At 15.5% G+C, this 21,907-nt stretch overlaps 4 protein-coding genes across 4 annotated transcripts in view, besides 34 other annotated features; 2 read left to right on the top strand and 2 right to left on the bottom strand. All coding sequences in view use genetic code 6, as the record gives it.

The window, feature by feature from the left end:
* Positions 1-31: 31 nt before the first annotated feature.
* Positions 32-68: a microsatellite.
* Positions 69-908: 840 nt separating this feature from the next.
* Positions 909-973: a microsatellite.
* Positions 974-1,364: 391 nt separating this feature from the next.
* Positions 1,365-1,408: a microsatellite.
* A 2,462-nt stretch (positions 1,409-3,870) lies between these two features.
* Positions 3,871-3,912: a microsatellite.
* Positions 3,913-4,823: 911 nt separating this feature from the next.
* On the bottom strand, positions 4,824-5,306 carry IMG5_109230 (hypothetical protein; the record flags this gene model as incomplete). Its single annotated transcript, XM_004034902.1, has 1 exon — positions 4,824-5,306. Exon 1 carries the CDS (start codon positions 5,298-5,300, stop codon positions 4,824-4,826), a length of 477 nt encoding a protein of 158 aa, XP_004034950.1. The 5' UTR covers positions 5,301-5,306.
* Positions 5,307-5,924: 618 nt separating this feature from the next.
* Positions 5,925-6,010: a microsatellite.
* Positions 6,011-9,906: 3,896 nt separating this feature from the next.
* Positions 9,907-9,968: a microsatellite.
* Positions 9,912-9,996: a microsatellite.
* Positions 9,942-10,007: a microsatellite.
* Positions 9,942-10,027: a microsatellite.
* Positions 9,967-10,047: a microsatellite.
* A 1,191-nt stretch (positions 10,048-11,238) lies between these two features.
* Positions 11,239-11,272: a microsatellite.
* Positions 11,273-11,423: 151 nt separating this feature from the next.
* Positions 11,424-11,493: a microsatellite.
* Positions 11,424-11,500: a microsatellite.
* Positions 11,501-11,807: 307 nt separating this feature from the next.
* Positions 11,808-11,852: a microsatellite.
* An 882-nt stretch (positions 11,853-12,734) lies between these two features.
* Positions 12,735-12,787: a microsatellite.
* A 512-nt stretch (positions 12,788-13,299) lies between these two features.
* IMG5_109220 (hypothetical protein) lies at positions 13,300-15,711 on the top strand (the record flags this gene model as incomplete). Its single annotated transcript, XM_004034901.1, has 7 exons — positions 13,300-13,735; positions 13,798-13,926; positions 13,995-14,141; positions 14,226-14,532; positions 14,601-14,756; positions 14,802-14,877; positions 15,445-15,711. The coding sequence occupies 7 exons, from the start codon at positions 13,300-13,302 to the stop codon at positions 15,709-15,711; spliced, it is 1,518 nt and encodes a 505-aa protein (XP_004034949.1).
* Positions 14,134-14,167: a microsatellite.
* Positions 14,974-15,016: a microsatellite.
* A 355-nt stretch (positions 15,712-16,066) lies between the features above and the next one.
* Positions 16,067-16,140: a microsatellite.
* IMG5_109210 (hypothetical protein) lies at positions 16,090-17,414 on the top strand (the record flags this gene model as incomplete). The annotated part of the gene is made up of 6 exons (XM_004034900.1): positions 16,090-16,092; positions 16,592-16,631; positions 16,697-16,843; positions 17,138-17,183; positions 17,229-17,341; positions 17,371-17,414. 6 exons carry the CDS (start codon positions 16,090-16,092, stop codon positions 17,412-17,414), a joined length of 393 nt encoding a protein of 130 aa, XP_004034948.1.
* Positions 16,100-16,175: a microsatellite.
* Positions 16,983-17,011: a microsatellite.
* Positions 17,012-17,036: a microsatellite.
* Positions 17,415-18,300: 886 nt separating the features above from the next.
* Positions 18,301-18,357: a microsatellite.
* Positions 18,358-18,370: 13 nt separating this feature from the next.
* Positions 18,371-18,420: a microsatellite.
* Positions 18,374-18,419: a microsatellite.
* Positions 18,421-19,848: 1,428 nt separating the features above from the next.
* Positions 19,849-19,888: a microsatellite.
* Positions 19,889-19,945: 57 nt separating this feature from the next.
* Positions 19,946-19,980: a microsatellite.
* A 44-nt stretch (positions 19,981-20,024) lies between these two features.
* Positions 20,025-20,074: a microsatellite.
* A 37-nt stretch (positions 20,075-20,111) lies between these two features.
* Positions 20,112-20,173: a microsatellite.
* Positions 20,112-20,191: a microsatellite.
* Positions 20,112-20,206: a microsatellite.
* Positions 20,112-20,211: a microsatellite.
* Positions 20,113-20,152: a microsatellite.
* Positions 20,120-20,217: a microsatellite.
* Positions 20,207-20,234: a microsatellite.
* An 864-nt stretch (positions 20,235-21,098) lies between these two features.
* The window catches only part of IMG5_109100 (hypothetical protein), a gene marked incomplete at its 5' end in the record, with an annotated part of 1,082 nt that continues 273 nt past the window's right edge, over positions 21,099-21,907 (bottom strand). The window contains one exon of the mRNA XM_004034899.1: positions 21,099-21,907. This exon is cut by the window's right edge and continues 273 nt beyond it. Within this exon, the coding sequence (XP_004034947.1) occupies positions 21,524-21,907 (384 nt within the window). The 3' untranslated portion in view covers positions 21,099-21,523.

Genomic DNA, 21,907 nt, shown 5'->3' with positions numbered 1-21,907 from the left:
AATTATCTAAATTTTCTTAATTTTTTCCTAATTATTTTCATTTTCATTTTTATTTAAATTTTCATTTTCTAAATCTGGATTTTATAGTTGTTCTTTATTAATAAGTTGATCATCCTCATTTTTAATATCATTCGGTTTTTAGAAAACATCTGGTTAAGAATGATTATTATCCTCGTTATTATCGGAAGAGTCATCATCATTTTTTGCAAAAAGCTTGGCATAATCTTCACTTCTTTTTTATTTTTCTGATTTATGTTTGTTTCTAATAGCAAACATAACAATATAAACAGCTTAATGCCATTGGGCAAATTTCTCCTTTTTTTTGGTTAGTCTTTAAAATTTACTTTTAATAATGCGTCCATTCTCATTATTTTCTTTTATAAATTAGTATCTTCTCTGTCTATAAAGCCTTTATATTTTAATTCAGTAATTGAAGATCTTCTTTTTTTGTGCCGAAATTGATCTTCAGCATTAAAAGAATCATCCTCATGTATTAAACCCAACATTCTATAGATTGCGGACTTTATATCTTCATTTTGCAATTGAACTAAAAAATATATAATATAATAACATAAAACTGTAAATCCGAAATACCATTAATATAACTCTAAAAATAAAAAAACCAAAATAAGACCAAATAAAATCACATAACAAAACAAATCTCTTATATAAAGCCAACTATCAATATCACTACCTTCTTTTTTTAAGGAATAATTACCAAATATTGAATCAAAGCATAACTTAGGAATATATTTACGGAATCTGTTCCTAAAACTAACATTAGGCCGTCTTCCTTTTTGCTTACAAATGCACAAAGGATAGAATATACTAATACTGGAATACTATTCAATGTGCAATATACGAGAGGTCGGTATAATTCTTTACTTTCGTCTTCTTTGTACTTTTATTTTTTATTGTTAATTTTTTTTAGTGTATATTTTTATTGATTAATTTTATTAGTTTATTTTATATTTTTTTACGTTGACTAAATATACTATATCTTCAATAATATGATTGAAAAATCTTATATTTATGTAATAATAACTCGCAATTATGTATATTATTCCTTTATGTTTTTTAAATAAATTTATAAATTCATAAACTATTAATAAAAAAAATATTACCAATTATTGCAAGGAATATATATAAGCCAGTAAATCCTTTTTCTTATGTTGCTGTGATTGATTAAGATACAAGAAAACGATTAAAAGTAGATTGGCTAACGTCATATAATTAATTAGGATAAAAATTAAAAGACATTTATTAATTTTTTAATTTATAATATCAACTTTTTTATATAAAATTAAAAATATATTTAAAAATTAAACAAAACAGTTTTAAATAAAAATAAATTATAAAAAAACAATAATTTTATAAGTATATATAATAATATTTTAAATATAATATATATGTTTCCATATATAATTTCTATTTATTTTTATAAATATTTATATATATGTATTCTTTTATTATACATATAAATTTTTATATAATTTTTTTTTCAAATTTTCATAATTATTTGTTAATATTTTTCATTTAAAATATCAATATTCAATAAAATTGTATTATTTTCATATATTTTATTAATTTTTTTATAAAATAATTTATTATTAATTTGAATTATTTTATTAGATTTCTTACTAAAATTCAATATTGTTAATATTTTCATTGTGCTAAAAATTATTTATTTATTTGAGATTATTAAAATTATTATTATTTTACTAATTAAAATAATTAAATTCATTTAAAAATTAATTATTTATAAAAACTTATTTTAAATCATCTTTCTTGAATTTTAAAACAACAAAATAACAAAAATTAAAAAAGAAATGATTAAAGTCCTCTTTAATAAATTTATTAAAAAATTCTCTAAATGAATGATAATTGTAGTTGTTATCAAAAACTACAAAATTAAAACTTTAATTTTTGTGTTTTAATTAATTATTATATGTAAGATTTATTACATAAAACTCACTTTTATTCTAATAAAAGAAACATTTTAGAAAATTATCTTAAGTAAAGTGTTATAAAGCGATTATTTTTTTATTTTTCAAAGTTTAATTTATATATTAATCAAGTTACATAATATCACAATTAATATTTAAGTCGCAATAAATATCAATATCTTTAATTTTTTTATTTGTTTAGAATTAAAACTGAAATTATTTATTAAATTAAATTATGTTTTCCAAATATATTTTAAAATCACTTTAATAATTATCAAAATTTAATTAATCTTAATTTTTATCATTCAAATATAAACAAATAAAAGGCAAAACAAATATACATTTATTTACGATTTCTTCTAATATTAAATACGCTTATGTATTTTAATATATTATTTTTTATTAGTATATTTATTCATTTAATCTAAGTGTTATTTGTATATATTTACTAGATTAATAATAACAATATCCTTTGTTAGATAAATTTTAGTTTTAAAATTCAATTGTGAACTCTTAGAATTTTAAAAATTATTTGTTTGTGTCAAAAAAGTTCTATAAAAATTTTATTATTTCTTAATTTTTTTGCGTTTCTTGTAATAATTTATTTCTATAAAATTAAGATATTTAAATTTAAAGATTAAAAAATAAATCATAAATCCTAACAAATAATATTAAAGAATCTTTAATCTTATAAAAAAAAATTAATTAATATATAAAAAAAAAAATACTTATTAATCTTTAAGTTCATCTATTAATCCTTATTTTATAGTTAAATTTGTTTAACAAAGTTTATTTATTTAATCATAAAATACATTAATATGTTTATTAATTATTTTCATTACTTAAAAATAAAATATGTTAATTTTTTTTGTTAATATATATATATATTATTACTTTCGTCATATTCTTTTATCTATAGTGGATCTTCTAGATTATTAATATTTTAGTATGTTTATTGTTAAATTATTTATTTATCGGAAATATCTTACAAATTTTTTAAGAAACATTATAGTTTATGGCTTAAATATCCTGAATTTTATAACTCTTTATAAATTGATTCTTCTAAAATATTAATTTAAACAAAATTAATATTAGAATCATAACCATTTTTTTCATTAAAAGACTCATACATATATTAATTTAACTTTTCTTTTACTTCACAAAAAGTTTAGTTTATATTTTTAATCAAATTTTCACATTTTAAAATATAAATATTTTAAAGAATACAAAGACTTTATTCATTCAAATCATTTTTTTAACTAAATTTTTAAATTTAGAAATAAAAAAATTTTAAATAAAAAAAAATACTTTTAAACAATATTTTAATATTATTAAATTAATTATTAAAGATTATCTAATTTTTACAATAAACTATTATTTTAGCTTTAAATAAAATTATTAATATTATTGTTAAATTTATCGATAAAATCGTATTATATTTATTGAATAAAATTTTCTATTTCATTAAAATAAAAACCTTTCAACTATATTAGATATCGTTAAAATTAATCATTTTCATTATTAGTTTAAACTTTTTAAAGCTCAACTTATTAATTTTATTAAAAACCTTCTTATTTTATTTATTAATCAATAATTTACTAAACTATTTATTTATTAAATCCTATAATATTTAACATCTGATTATTTTGTAATTTATTGAATCTTATTAAATGGACATATTATTAAAAAAGTTTATGAAAATTTAAAATAAAGAATTTTTAATTTTATTAACATTAATAATTGATTGATTTAATAAAAATTTATTAAATAATTTCGTTGAATTCACTATGCTAGAAACTATTATTTTTCTTATATTTTAAAAATATATTATTTTGTGTTTGTAAAGTATCATTAATTCCTTGAATTATTAAACTTTTAAATTTACTTAATATCATTTAACTATTTTAAATAATTGAATTACCAATTTTATTTTATTCTACTTATTATTTTATTCTTACATTTATTTATTTTTAATAATCTTAAAGTTTTTGTATATATTCTTAATTTTGTTTTAAAGTGATTTTTATTTGATTTTCTTCAAATTATTTTACTTGAGGAGAATCTTAATTTAAATCATCTATAAATATACATTCCATTTCTAATTCCATCTAATCATTATTTTAAATTGTTGTTTATTATTATTAATGTAATTTTGTGTTTGATTCTTTGAATATTTACTGTTTTTACGATTGAAATTCATAATCACTTTTTTAAAAATTATTTTGCTAACTTTAAGAAGAATTTAAACTATTTTAATTCTAGGATTATTATTGTATATTAGGAATATTACTATTGTTTTAAAAAATTGGTTCAATTACGCTTTATTGGTTCTAATTTATTAAGTTATTTTATTATTAGTTTATGTTATAACTTCTATTCATTTATATTTTTAAGTTTTATTAAAATTATTTATATAATGTTTTTATATTTTATAATATATTTTTATATATCTTTTAAAAATAAACATTTATATTTATTTATTTATAAATATATATATCTAATAAATTAATTATTATTAAAATTATTTTCTTTTTTTATATTATTTTTTTGAAATTAAAATAATTCAAATAAAATACAAAAACGAATATAAAAATTTATATTAAAATAAAAAATATAAGATTATATATAAATATACTGTTTTTATTAAAAAATTTTTAAGGTTTGTTATTTTAAAAGAAATTAAAAAAAAGTAATAAAAATTAAAATAAGCTTCTAAAAAAAATATAATAATTTAAATACAAAATGGATTAAAAATAAAATAAAATATCTGATAATGATAGTAATAATGATAAGATAAGAAATATTAATTAATAAAAATAATAAATAAATATAAGTTTTTTTAAAATAATAACTACTCAAAATTTATTTTCTTTTCTCTCAACTTTTAATCAATTAAATCTAATAAATATATGGCCATAATTTTCCTGTCAAAAGTAAAGTATCAGTTTCCTCATGATATGCGATTCCGTTCATAACTGCCTCATAATCTAAATTAATTTCTTGATAAAGCTATTTTTCTAATTAACTAAAATCTAATTATTCTAAAACTTTTCCACTTTCCGGATTTATAACAATTATATAAGGACTCATAAAAATATTAATAAAAAGATTTCCTTTTACCATTTCGAGTTCATTTAAGTTTTTATATTAAGGTACTTCTATAATTTTTTTAATAGAAAAGTTATGAGCATTTATATGAAAAATTCTATTTGAGCCATCCGAAACTAATAAAGTATCTTTATTATATACACACATTCCCCATCCTTCTCTTATTTCTTTAGGCATTTCAATTTCTTAAATAATTTATTTTAAATTATTATCAAATTTGAATATTTTTCTTTCATTATAAGTCATCAAATATATTATATATTACCCATCTTCATTTACTATTCGACTTGATCCTTCTCCAAAATAATCTTTATCTAAATTAAAATTGTTCATTTATTACATTGTATTTAAATCGATATAATGAATGCCACTTTTACCGTATAAACCTGTACTTTCTAATAATGTATTCTTATCTATAAATGAAAATCCTTCCACAAAAGCTAATTTGTTTCTTTTGTATATATTTACTATTTAATATTAATAATGGTTATTTGCTTAAAATTTATTTTTCTAAAGAATTTTTTTGTGTATTTTAAACTTTTAAGATTATGAATTTAATTTAGAGGATTCTATAAACATTAAAAAAATACCTAGTAAAATTAGTATTGTTTTCATACTTTTTGTTATCTTTTATATCTAATCGTTTTTTAGATTTTTTTAGTTTTTTGTATGTTTTTTAATTATATTTAAGTAGTTTTTTAAATATTTTTATTTAAAATATAAATGTATATATATATATATATATTTTTTAAATGATTCGATGATTAATTTTTTTTTTATTTAATTTAATTGAATTTTTTATAAGAATTTTTATTTGGGTTAAGTATTTATTTTTTTAAGTTAGATTATTATTATTAATAATATTTATACAAAAAAATTATTTTAATAAATATTATATATATTATATTATTAAAAAAAAATATGTATAATAATAATATTTATTTATTATATCATTATTATTATATTTTTAAAAGTATTTTTTTTAGTATTTATAAATTTTTTAAATAACCTGAAATGATTCTAATTTTTAAAATAAGTATCTGAATATTAAAATAAGAAATATTTTAAATTAAATAATTATTATATATTATTAGCAAAATATAAAAAATTAAATAATAAAAAAAAATATGTAAACTAATCTTATATTTACATGTAAAAACTGTTCTGCATTTATTTTTATTCCAGAAAAAATCCAAAAAATAATAAATTTATCTAATAGTATATGCTTATATTTAAAAAATCTACCACTTACATTATACAAAGATGAAACTCCAAATATTTAAAAGCAATAAGGAGATCCAAATATTTATTAAAACATAAATTGTAAAAATTGTAAAACTAATATAGGTTAGTTTTATATTGCGACTTGCAGTGGTTATGATAATATAAGAAATAAAAATATAATATAAGAAGATAAATTACAATGCATAGATATTCAAAATTATGAAAAATATATTTTCAGTTAAAATTAAAAAATTAATATTTAAGAATAATAATAATAATAATAATAAATGTAAGAAGAAGATGAGATTGAAGAAATAAAATAATTAATTAGTGAGCTTTAAAATAATATATAAGAATTATAATAAAGAGTATAAAAAAATGTAAAATTATCAGAATTTTTATCTGAAAAATTAAAAAAAATACCTCTATGAAAATATAATTTTATGTATTAAAATCATTTATTTTAAACAAAGTTATTTTATTTTACAGAAAAATATTTATTTACATCTTTCCATAATTATTTATGGAATTATTCCTCATTTAAAATATTGTTATTTATTTGATTATTTTTTTTTAAATTTTCTTTACCATCTTTTTTATTTCTATTAATAGGAGGACTTACACTTCTAATTGAAAATTATGTTATTTTTTTTTTTTTCGCCTAAAAAATACTTTGTTAAGATTAAATATCTTATTAAATATAAGGGATTACCTTAACCTATTATTAAACGAATTATTATTTATTCAAATTAATATTTTTATTTTATAAAAGATTGTTATTAAGATTTTACATGTATTAACTAAAAGCATCATTATCGGGATTATTAAAGTTATTTTCTTAAAAAAGCATTTATTTTATGTCTCTCATAAATGTTTCATCTAATAATTGTTACATATGTTAATTTTTTTCTTCTTCATGTTTTTTTTCTTAATTATTTGTTTCAAAATTCATTTCTACGTTTTTAATTTACTACTTTTCAAGCTCTTTTGTATAAAATTTCTATTTAATTATATCTACAAAGGTACATCTTTTTTTAGTAGGGGAATTCGGATTAGTTTTGCTTAAATTTTGAATTTTTTAATTTAAAAATTGGAATTTATTTTTTCTATATAATTTATCATAATGAACTATATTTTTTTTTTCTAATTAGATTGTTTCGTTTAAATATTTATTTTTAGGAGATTAATGAGTTATTTTGAAAGTTTTTTATTTATTATTATTTTCATTATTTATACTACTTATTTCATTTATATATTTTTGATCCTTTTTTTTGTTATTTTCTTCTTATTTTTTAGATAAAACCTGACTTGAAGTGTTAGTTTGTTAATCTTAGTCTATATTTTTAAACTTATCTTATTCACATATTATTTTACATTAATCTCGCGTATTTTCAAAATCTATCAATTATTCTTATAAATCAATAAGTTCTTCTCCTTAGTTTATTCTATTTATATTTTCTTTTATCATTTTAAAAAAACTAACATTTTCTTTATTCCATTTTATTTTTGGAATAATAGTATCTTTACTATGACACTAATAAGTATCATATCGATTTTAAGTATGTATTCCTTAATAAAATTTTATTTTCGAAGCTTTAAAGTTTTATATATTTTACATCATTTTATTCAGTTTAGAATTGTCTCTTTTTTAATTTTAAAATTCTGAATTTTCATTAATATTTTTGTTAATAATATGGCCTAAAATTAAATTAAATTATTAAAAAATTTACTCTATTTAATTTCTGACCTTTTTATTAGCTTAAGAAAAAAGTTTATCCCAATTTTTTTATTAAATTTTAATCAAAAAATCTTCGTCTATATTCAATATTTTTTCTCCATCAGAAAAAACGCTTTTGTTTTTAATTAAATATTTCTTCAATTTCTCATCATATTTTTATTTTATTTTATTAATATATTTAATCATTTAACCTTTTGTCACATATTTCTAAATAATAAAATTAGAGCACAAAATTTCTACAAAAGAGTTCAAACTTCTTTAAATATTCATTTAAGTCGGCATATTATTTATAGATTTTTATAAATTCTCATATGTCTCTTCTTTTTCTAAATTTTTCAAAACTTCCTAAAAAACCTCTTTAAAATTCCCAAAATCTCCAAAAACACTCTCATAAACTTTTAAAACACTAGCCAAACCTTCCACTTAGCTTAAAATATTAATCAAATTTTCTTCTTAAAAAATTCCTTTTTCAATCAAATAATTACTTTTTAGTTTTCTTAATTACTAGATGATATAAAACTCATTATTTTATTCAATTTCTGTAAAATTAATATTCCAATTTTTCAAAAAAACCATCATATTTTTAACCAAATGTTAAGATTCTTAATCTTCTCCGCCCCTAAATTTTATCGAATTGAGTAAGGAGCAAAATTTCATTAACATTCCGTTACTTCCTGTAAGGAAAGTATTAAAAATCTTCTCAAATTCTTATTCTTCACTTTTATTATTGAATTATTTTTATAATAAGAAATTCTGCATATTTTTCTCATTTGTAAAAAGATCAGATACCAATTAATTATAAGTATATTTTTCGCTATTTTTTCTACTTTTTCAACATATATTTCTAAGTTTTATTTATTTTTATTATATAAAGTTTTCTTCTATATTAATTCTTCTTCTAGTATTTATAAAATATCACTTTATTTTTTCTTCTCAATTTCCATATTACTTATATTATTTCTCAAATTATCTCCTAATTTACAAATAAATCTATAACTTTCACTAATATTATCAAAAAACTTAATTACATCATTCCTATGTTCTTAATAGAACCAATTTATGGTTTAAACTATAAACTCAGCTTTTTCTTTATCTGTTTAAAGTTCATTTTTTATTTCAGATAATTTCAATAATTCTTTTTTGCCTTTTTTTTTTCTTTTCATCTAATACTCTAATTAAGGTTTAAACTCTAATTTTTATGTAAAATGTTAATTTATATTATTTTCATATATAAAAGCTTTTGCTAATAAATTCAAATTTTCTAAATGATCTAGTAGTGAGTCTAATTCTTATTATTTTTTTATTTTTAATTTAAATTCAATATTTAGTTCTTCTATTTAGTCTTCTGTTTCGTTAACTTTTTATTTAGCGTTTATAAGTTCCTATTTTATGTCTTTAAATTACTAAAATTCTAACTTAAGTTCTTTTTCGGCTTTTTTTTATAAAAAAGTTTTTTTGTTTATTGTGTCTTGGAAAATTTCTTGAATATGTTTAATTTTTAACTTAACGTATTATTGTTTAAAAACAGTTTATACTTGTATTGTTTTTGTATTTTTCTGATCTTCATTTACACAAATGACGTTTCTGGTTAAATTCTCGTTTAAATTTTATTATTCAAGAAACATTTTTTAAACTTCCAACTTTTAATTTATTAATCTTTATTCCATATGCTTTAAAGATCTTGTATAAAATTATTCCTGCTTTACACGAACTTTTTTTTCTAAGACTTCAGATTAAAGTTTTTGTATTAATTCTTCAATTTATTATGGATATATTTCATCTAATTTAGCGTATTTTTGATTTGAAAAAGCACGAAAATTATTATTGTTGTTTAAATTATCTAAAGGATTACTTTTATCTATTTATATATATCTATTATATTAATATGCAAAAATATATATATTATATAAAAAATATAAAATAAAATATATATATAAATATATATATATATATATTTATATATATATATATATATATATATATATATATATTAATTTATATGTTTATATTATTAATTATTATTTTTATATTTTTTTAAATACTAAATAAAAAAATGTTATAATAAAATATTATTTACTAATTTATTTGTATAATATTATTTAGTAAAAACATTAAAAATAATAAATATATATATATTTATTATTTACCTGTTGTTTTATAATTTATATAATTGTTTTTATGTTTTTTCAAGCTTTATTTCTTTTTAATGATTATATTAGATAAAATTGTCTAGTATAGCTTTAAATTTAAATTCAAGGTTTTGTTGCTTTTGTTGTATTTTTAATGAAAGCACGTGTTACTTGAATTCTATATTTAGTTTTTGAATTTTATATGCGTCAATTTCATTTTTTTATTGTTCTTCTTCCTGTTAAGGTTTTTATTCTGTGTTTTTGTGATTTTATGAATTAAATTTGAGTTTCATCTCATTTTTATTTTAGTCTGATTACTCTTGTTTTAGTTTTTAGTATTTTGTTTAAATTATTTTAGAAATTCGGTAATCTATTTAGAAATCATTCATTAATATATTTTAATTACTAATTTGAATGTAATATTTTATTTTTATAATTAAATTTAAAAATTTTAATAATGTTTTTATTAGTAATTATTTTGAAATTTTATATAATATTTTTTTTTAATATTCTTTAAATAATAGTAGTTTGAAATATATTTTTATAAATACACTAACATTAATATTAATATTAATTTAATATTTATTAAATATTATATTTTTTTAAAAAAAATGTAATTTTTATATATTATTTAATAGAAGCATTTATATAAAATTAATATTAAAATACATTATAATTTAAAGATTTATATATTTTTAAGAAATTTATAAATTATTACTAATATTTAAAAAAATACTATTTTCAGAAATGTCTATAATATATAAAAATATTTAAAATAAGATTTATTTATAATAATAAATAAAAAATTATTATAATTACAGAAATAATACGAAAATAAAATAATGAAATTATTTATATTTTAACTAGATTAAATTTTAAAAAAGAAACAATAATAATATCTAATTTTATTAATGGAATTTTATTTCAGCAGGCTTTTCATTTTATAAACATAAAAATAGCAATTTTGTATATCAAATATGCATTCTAAGTGTAATGCTCAAAAATATCTTTATAACTTTCATTATTAACTATTTAACTATTATAAAGTTATAAAAAAAAACCTTCATTTTTTATAAAATACTAATTTAAGTGGAAATTAAAAAAAAATAAAAAAAAAATTATAAAAAGTTTGTGCTTTTATTTATATAAACTAAAGTTCATAATCATAATTTGATAACTTAATGTTGGACATAAATCATTTTAACTCATAAATATTAATAGAATAATAATGCTATTTAAAAAATTATTAATTAATTTTTTATAAATAAAATTATTTTGTATATATATATAAAATATATATATATAAATATATATATAATAAAAAAAAATATATAAATAATATATATATTTATATAATTAATATCTAAAATAATTAAATATTTAATATTTCTATGAAAACATTATAAATAATTTATTTTTAAAGTAATAAAAAAATATTATATTGAATTTTTTTTTTAAAGAATATAAATTTAGTATATAAGGTAAAATTAAAAATAAGAATTATAAAATAATAATGATGTCTTCAATTTTAAATCTAATAAAAAATTAAAAATTAAAAAAAATAAACTAACACATTTGCATATCAATTTTATATTAAATAAAATATACTATTTTTTTATTTTAAATACTTCATTTAATTTTTTATTTTATAATGCTTTTTTCAAATTATATAAAAATAAAAATTAAATTTTATAAAAAACAAAATTATATAAATGTAAATATTAATATTTATCTATTTATTTTAAAATTTTAAAGAAAGATGAATATATAAAAAGGAAATAATTATTATAAACTTATTTTAAATTTTTTAAAATACATATATATTTAATATATTAAGGTAATATATTTTATTATTTGATAAATATATATAAGATAATTATTTATTACTCTAGTGTTTATAAGAAAAAAATAATATAAAAAAGTTTTTTAATTAATATAAAATATAAATTATTTAATATTTTTAAGAAAAATGTAGTCTCATAATATTTCTTAATAATATAGTAATTAATCATAATATACACTTTAAGAATTAATAAATAGTTAATAAAAAACATCAAAATCGCTAATTAAATTAAAATCATATGATAATAATATATAGAAAGAATAAAAATAAAAATAAAGCCTTTAAAATGAAATAGATTAAGCATTAAATTTAATATTAGAATATAAAGACAATCAAAAAAAAATTTATAATAAATATAAAAATTACAATAAGAAAATTAATAATTAAAACAAGAATTATCATATAATAAAAAAGCTGTTAAAGAATAAAAAATATAACTTTAAGAATATTAAAAAACCTAAATTAATTTAAAAGATTATTAAGAATTATAAAAAAAAATTAATATTTATAAAATGTAGTTAATTAATTATTGTATAAAAATAAAATGAAAATGAACTAAATCACGATTTAAAAGTTGATATATAATCAAAAGATAATTTAATCGAAAGAGTTGTTTAAGAAAAAAAAATGCTTTATTAATTTTTAGAGAAAAAATATAATAATTATATAACGAAAAAGAAGATATTAAATAAAATAATTAAGCAATTATAAATGCTTAAAAATAATTTATTGAATAATTATAAAGTAAAAAAGTTATGAAGAAAAAAAAAAAAGTTAAAAGAAAAAAAAAAAAGTTAAAGTAAATAGAAACTTTTTATAATTATTAAAAATAACTTATTTATTTTAAAAAAAGTAATATATATATGTAAAATTTAAATAATATATATTTTTTATTTATATCTATTATTAGTATTATAATAAAAATAATATATATATTCAGTTATTTTTAAAATTTACAAATAAAATAAAATTTATTTTATTATTTTATATATATATATATATATGTTTAATATATTTATTATATTAAGATAATTTTTTATATTATTAAATTTTAAAATACTTAAATAAATAAATAATAAGTAAATCAAATATAAAAATTTTTAATATATTTATAATTATATTTATTGAATACATAAAAAATTAAAATTTTATATTTTAAAAATATTAATATAATAGTATATTTATATATATTATTAATTTAGTTTTTTTAATTCAAAATTATAATATTTTCTAATTTTTAATTATTTTTAAATATAATACTTAATCTTCTTTAAAAAAATAATAAATATTTTTTTTTTAATTTTCAATGGGATGTTGCTTTTAAAAAAAACATAAAGTCATTCATTAAGTATAAAATCATAATCCTTAATTATAATCTATATAAAAAAAAAATAATAAAGGCAATTATATACCTTAAACTGTAAATTTTTATTATTTTTAAAATAAAAAATTATATTTCATTTAAAAAAACAAAAAAAGAGAAAAAACAGAGTAAAGGAAACATTTAAAATAATTAAATCATTAGATAATTAAGTATTTTAAGAAGTTTTATTTGCAATATTAATTTAAAAAAAGGGACATAAAATATTAAATAATTATGTTTTTTTAGGTAATTTAGGATAAGGTTCATTTGGTAAAGTAAAATTAGTGGTTTAAATTTAAGATGAAAATATTAAATATGCAATAAAAATATTAAAAAAAAGTATTTTATAAAAAAGGAGAAACTATTATGAAGATTAAGATGGATGTAAAAAAATAAACATATATTATTTACTATTTTTTTTTGTTTTTTTTCTAAAAAAAAAAAAGTAATAAAATCAAAAGATTAACTTGAATTAGTAAAACGTGAAATAGCAATAATGAAAAAACTATAACATCCAAATGTAATAAAATTATATGAAGTAATAGAAAATTAACATAATGATAAGTTATATATGGGTATATAAAAAAAAAATGGAATAATATATAAATACGTTTTTTTATTAAAAAAAATATATATAAATTAGTATTAGAATATGCTAAAGGAGGTTAATTAATTGAATGGGATGATGTCGATTAGAAATTTTATTTTTGCAATCCAAATTAACATGAACCTTTTAATGAAAAATTTTTAAGAAAAATATTCAGAGGTTGCATAAAAGGTCTTTATTATTGTAAAAAAATTATTAATTAAAAAAATATAAAAATAAATTAATAATTTTTTGTTTCCTTTAAATTTTTCTTAAGTATTTTAAAAGTACATATTAATTCAATCATACATAGGGACATAAAACCTCAAAATATTCTTTTAGATGAAAGCTATAATGCGAAGTTGGCTGATTTTGGAGTTTCCACTTTTACTGGAGAAGGTTGTTGTGATATTGATGGAAATTTAGGAACTCTATAATTTATGCCGCCTGAAGTTTTAGATTTTAAAAAAGGATATAATGGAAAATGTGCGGATATATGGTCTTTAGGGATCACTTTTTATTGTTTTACTTTCCTTTAATTACCTTTTTATCATTCTAATTAATTTAAAATAATAGATGTTATAAAAAATAAATCGTAAAAAATTTTTTTATATAAAAGAAAAATATATAGTTGCTTTTTATTATATTTTTTTATAAAAATAGTTTAAGTTTTCCTTCAGATAGATAATGCAGTAATGAATTGAAATAACTTTTAAAAAAAATGATTGAGAAAAATCCTTTAAAAAGATTGACTTTAATTGAAATTTCCTAAAATAAATGGATAAATTAAGATGAAGAAATCAATTTAAATGATGAATTGTATATTATTATTTTTTAATTTATATAATTTTATATTTTTTATAGAAATAATAATATTGCTGATTAAATAAATGAAGAAGAGATTAAAAACGCAATTTAATTTTCAACAGTTATAAGAATTGTAAAATATATTAATATATTTTTTATTTTGAATAATAAATAGAAAACATGGGTTAATAAATGGAAAAATTAATAAAATTAAAAAAAATATTTCGATGAAAATTCCAAAAAAGAGGAAAATTCCAAAAAAGAAGAAAATTAATAATAATAATTAATATGAAAAAAATAAATATTATAAACAAAAATATTATTATAATCATACTAAAAAAAAGTTGTATAAAATTTAATTTATTTTAATTTATAAATATTTTTTTTTTTTTTTTGAAAAAATATAAAAATAAAATTCTTTATATTTTTAAATTTATATATATATATAATAAAACGGATAAAATTATTTAAGAAATATTTTTTCAAAAACCTTAATTGTATTAATATTTATTTCCATAGTATACATAGGAAAGAAATATACAGTTCCCACTATACCCAAATAGAATGTATAAGCGATATAATTCACAAAAAGTTAGAATTTTTAAGCAATTTAGTAAATAAAGATTACTAAAAAGCCTTATTTTAACAAATTTATAATTCATTATTAATAGATTTAGTTTTTTATATATTTAATATTTAGAATAAACACAGGAAGATTAATATATTCAAAAGCATTATATTAAATAATGAAGGGTGTTAACTTAGACAATTATTACTTTAAAATTTCCATAACGATGGCTATTATTGGGAAGACCTGAATTACTAAGTATTGTAGTACCTTATGGATTAAATAGTGATTTTTTTTAGTGGACATTATGCATTTTTGAATTTATGTGCTTTGGAATTACTAATATATAGAAAAAAAGATTTTTATAGACTTGTTTGTGATAAAAATATGTATATGTGAGTTTTTATGTTTGATTTTAGAATAAATTATATATTTGATATTACAACAGGCATTTATGAACCATTATTTTTTCATGATTATTGAATAGTATAATAAGGTAGTTAATGAAAAAGTTATTTATTATTATTTTTATTTTAAAAAGTAAATAAATAAAGATAATCGGACATAATAATTTAAATTAACTGAACATTCCACATATAGATTTTATTTATTTACGAAAAATTAATATTTTATTAAATTTATGTGTAAATTTATATATTTGTTAAATTAATTTTATATATATATATATATAAATATATTTAATTGTATAAAATATAAACTTTTTATATATTTATATGATAAACTCACAATACATTTATATAATTAAAATTTATTATTATGGTAATAATATTATATAATTAATATAATTTATTATATGTTAATTATTATTTTATTTTTATTAATTATTATGTTTTTTATATTAAAATACATATACTATAATAATATATATATTATTTTTTATTATTTCTACAAATAATAAATAAATGTAAAACCAAAATAATGAATTATAGTGTCCTTTATGTAATTTAATTTATGATTAAGAAGGCAAAAAAAGCCAAGAATGCTACCTAATTGTGGACATACATTATGCGAAAGTTGTATAGTCGAAAAACTAGAAAATAATAAAAGTATTTTAAGCTAAGAGAAAGAATTTTATTATCATTAAGAGGATAATAATATAATTGATAAATTTCCTTTAAACAAAAGTATAATATAAAGAATAAAAAAAGAATCGACTAATCCTTTATCAAAAAGTAAAAAATCATTAGAAGAATTTTAAATGATTTTAAGTTAAATTAACAAAAATAATTTAAAAAGTTAATCACAACTATAAAAAAAGCCTAACATATGCAAATTACATTATAAAATAATAGATATAGGTATATTTTATTCTTTTTTTGTCTTAAAATAAATACTTTATTTTTAATCTATATATATATATTAGTTTGTGTAGATTGCAAATAAAAAATTTGTCCAAATTGTGCTTTATTTGGAAAACATAAAAATCATTTTGTAAAAACTGAAGATGAGGTTCTAACTGAAATAATTAAAAGGGCAGAAACTTTAATTGGAATGTTTAAAATTATTGAAAGTAAATAATGTTTTTTGACAGATTAAAATCATGAAAATACAATAAAAGTATTTCTCAAATAAAATTAGAATAAAGCGAAATCAGAAACAAATAAAATTTTTGAGGTAAATGTTATTTCTTACTTTACTATCTTTCTTCCTTTTTTTTTTTTTTTTTTTTTTTTTTTTTAAAAAAAAAAAAAAAAAAAAAAAAAGAATATTTTTGAGTTTTTAAAAGAAAAATAAATATAAATTCTAAACGAAATTAATCAAAAAACAAAATATATGGAAAATAATTATATTTCTTTTTTAAAAGAAGGTCCTAAAGATGCTATTAATTTAATTTAAATATGGAAAAATAAGTATATAAATAAATAATTAAATCAATAATTAAAAATATATAATAGTGTTTGGAAAAAATTATCAGCTTTCTGTGAAAATTAAAATGAAGAAAGTTATTCATTAGATCTTATGGCAGATGAAAATGATATAAATAATGAAAATGATATAATAAATTAAGGTGAAATATTAATTTTAAATATAGAATAGGCAAATTATAATTTAGAAAAACATTTGGAAGAGTTTTAATTTGATAATATTAATATTGAATTGAATTAAAATTATAAAAATATATTAAACTCTTTGATTAATTATTCGTATAAATAAGATTTAGAATTATCTCATTTACTTCATAAAAAATAAAATTAAGTTTTTTCGTAAAGATTATATTTTTTTATTTATGCTTTTGTTATTAATCAAAAAAAGAGTACCTTTTATTCAAAGTCCGTTAAAAAATAATGATTTTTCTTATTCAAAATACAAATCTGATATTAATTAAAATTAAACTTTTTATAAAAAAGAAATCCCTACTTAAAGGAAAAGAAAGTTAAGTATAGTTTCTATAAATATAATAAACGAATAATTATTACTAAATTTTGATGATAGTCTTTTTAATTCAAATTTAATTACCGGAAATGGATAGAACTATATAAAAAGTGTTATTTTGGAATAAAAATATGTAAGAATGATCGAAGAAATTAAAAAAGATAATTTAGTTAATGGCGATTTTAGTTTTGCTGGTATAGTTTTTAAATATTTTTTTTAATTAATAAATTAAAATAAAAATAAGAATTAGGAGATTAAGGAATATCTTTTTTAAGTGAATTTATAGAAAATAGTAAATAATTAAAAGTTTTGAAAATTCAAAGAAATAAAATCACAGATAAAGGAGCTATTTTATTAATACAAAAAATATAAAAAAGTAGTATAAAATAGATTTATTTATAAGATAATTTAATTGGAAATAAATTTTTGGAATTCTTATAGTAAATAATTTAAAATAAATAAAAATTCCCAGTCGAATATATAAACTTGAAAAATAATTTGATCAATAAAAATACTAAAATTATTGATAATATTAAATAATTTAAAATTAATCTAATTTTATGAATAATAATAAAAATAATATATTATTAATTTTTATTTAAAAAAAAAATATACTATATATGTTATTTATAAAAAAATAATTAATATATAACATAATTCCTATTAAATATTATATATATATATATATAAATATATATATAAATATATATATAATAATAATTATAATAAAAAATCTCATTTATTAAAATTATTAATTAAATTTTGTAGATTTTAAAGTTTTTCATCAATATTATCAGTCATATTATCAAACTTTTTCATACATTTATTATCTAATATTCTTAAACTTTTTATACAATTATGTTTATTTTATTTAAATTTAAGAAATTTATCCTGACATATATCACATTTAATTTTTACAAGAGGACAATAATTTAAGCAATGATATTACAGTTCGCTAAAATGCATTTCTTATTTACAAAATTAACATAAAGTAAAGTTTCTTTCACAATTATAAAAATGTTTATCCAAATGAAAAATAGGAAAGAAACCAAAACAATTTTAACACGAAAATTTTTCTTCAAAAAGCAATCTTATGTATGTTAAAATATTTTTGGAAGAATTAATTTAATTAAGATCTTGCTTGCAGCTTTTACAATTATTTTTTTGACAAAAAGAGCAATAATAAGAATAATTAAATTATTTAAAATTGGAACAGTTATTACATTTGGAACCAATTTTCATTCCTTTTTGACATTGTATACAATTGAATATTTATTTAATTTATTTATTATCAATTTATTTTTGGTATTTATTTATGAAATTTAATTTGCTTTTAATATATTTTTTATAGTATTTAGAAAATCTTATTATTTTTTCTGTTTATTTATTAAGTTTTATATGTTCTGACTTTTTAGCTATTTTTTTAAAATGGTTTTTTATTATTGTATTTTATTTCTTCGAATTAAAAATCCTCATCTTATTAATCATTTCCCATTTATTTATTTTTTTCTAAAGGAAATCCAAAATGTTATTAGTATTAATGTTGTTATTTTTTATAGGCTTATATTTTTATCTAATCTATTATATTTGAATTTAATTGTAATTCAGGGCATCTCCTTTATATTTTATTTAAAAATTCTTAAAATGAATTACTGTAATAAATCTAATAATTATTAAACGATTTCATAAAAAAAGTCTCTATATTACCTTATGTTTCTATATCCAATTATATTTATTGTTATAAAGGAATATCTTATAATATTTATAAGCCAAGTTCTTGAATTAGCTATTTGTATAAATTTCATATTTCAATATATAATAGCATTATTGGAACTTAACTTAGGTTTTCGTATATTAAGTTTAAATATATTGTTCCTTATTGCAGATCAGAACCTTCTAATTTTAAAAATTAAACTGATTTTAATTAATTTATTTTATACATTTTTTATTATTTTTTTTAATTTTAAATTATTGTTTTATAAGTTTTTTTATATTTCTATTCTCTATTTTCTAAAAATTTTTATAATTTTTTTTTTTATTATTTTATATTTAAATATAATTGTTATTAGGTTAAGGTTAAGTCTTTAAATATTTTTTTGTTTTAAATAATAAATTTGTTTTAAATTAAAAATGAATAATTAAAAATAAATTAATAAGTTTAAATAAATTAATATTTTAAATATGTTTTATTTAATTAAATAGTTAAATTTATAAATAAAATAAAATAAAAAAATTAATAATAATTTTAATATTATATAATTTGAAATTATATAAATATAATATAAAAGAAATTTTATTTTATATTTAAATAGATATATTAAATAAAAATATAATATAAAAAAAATTATTATAATTAAATATATTTATATTTATTTAATAAATTATAAACTATAAATTTTTTTAACTAAAAAATAAAAAATTAAAATAATAAAAAATATAAAAAATAAATGTTAAAATAATATAAAATTATATATATAAAAAATATTAATATAATAAAATAATATATATATATATATATATATATATATTTTGACTATATTATTTATATTTATATTCAAGTTAATCAATAAATTTTTTTTTTTTTTTAATGTTTTCTAAAAATAAAATATTTTTTTCATATTATATATTAAATTACTATATTAGCGAAACATTCTACTGTTTATGTATAAATTAATATATTTTTCTTGATAATTTAATTTAAATATTGTTTTTATATTTGAAGAAAAATTTTAAAATATATTGTTTTAACAAATAATAAATAACTAAAAGTTGAATAATTTAAAAAATATTTTATAAAATTATCTCTTTTAATTTTGCTGTGCTGCTGATAAATATATAAAAAATTAAACTGAAGATGAAAAATATATGTTAAATTGAAATTTTATGTGAAGTTTAAAAAAAAATTATATGAATTTTTTTATTTAATTCTTCTTTTATTTTGCTTTTATCTTTTTTTTTGTGTTATTAATAATTAATATCAGTTGTTTATTTTTATAAATAATATTTTATGTATATTTTATTATAATACAATTTTTAAATTGCATTTTTTTGTTATTTAACTTAATAATTGAAACATTATGTTATATATATATTAAAATCTTATTTATAAAAATTCTTTTTATTTTTAGATATTAAAAAATATGTTTAAAAATTCAATTTTACTTAATTATTTATAAAAATCATTATAATCAATTTATTATTTTAATGTTAAAATTATTTGAAATCATCGAAAATTTTAACGAAAAATAAAAATAGTAAAAGAATTTATTAAAAAAAAATATACCCATGAATATTTTTGTTAAAAATATAATAATAAATAAGATTTAAATAAATATAATTATATATTATATTAATATATTATTTAAATAAATTTAATAACTTTTTGCAAAAAATAAATAATGAAATTAAATTAAATAATAATAACATTATCTATATTTCTATTAACATTTTACTCAATTTACAAATATATATATAATCCTCAAATTTAATTTGATTCTCATAAACAATACAAATCCAAACTTGAGAAAATCGCCAATTAAATAAACGGAATAAAAACCACATGGAAAGCCGGTTAAAATAATCGTTTCGAAAACACTGATATATAAGGAATAAAAGCTCATATGGGTTTATTAAAAACTTAATCAAGTATAACTTTAAAAAAAGAGGAAAAAATACTTCTTAACCTTCCCAAAAATTTCGATTCGAGAGAAAAATGGGGAAAATAATGTCCTTCTTTATATGAAGTTCGGGATTAATCAACTTGCGGTTCTTGTTGGGCTTTTGCTGCTGCGGAATCTTTATCAGATAGAGTATGTATTCATACAGGTGAAAATGTCAGATTATCGACCTAGAATTTGCTCACGTGTTGTGCATAGTGTGGAGATGGATGCAATGGAGGATGGCCGGAAGCTGCCATGTAATATTTTGTAGATACAGGGATAGTTTCAGGAGATCTTTATGGAGATAATAAGTTTTGTTAGGCTTACTCTTTCCCTCCTTGTGCACACCATGTGCCTTCGGATACTTTACCACCTTGTTAAGGTGAATAACCTACTCCTCCATGTAAAAAAGTATGCGATGAAGGATCTAGTATTAAATATGAGGAAAATATTTATAAAGGTGAAAAGCTTATGGAATTTCTGCAAATCCAGAAGCTATTATGAGCGAGATTACGAAAATGGACCTATTGAAGTTGCTTTGA

This window comes from Ichthyophthirius multifiliis (genome assembly GCF_000220395.1).
Source record: "Ichthyophthirius multifiliis unplaced genomic scaffold scaff_1120509250895, whole genome shotgun sequence".
NCBI classification, from domain to species: Eukaryota; Ciliophora; class Oligohymenophorea; order Hymenostomatida; genus Ichthyophthirius; species Ichthyophthirius multifiliis.
Note: the sequence above shows the minus strand (reverse complement) of the source record. Positions and strands in the feature narration are given on the sequence as shown.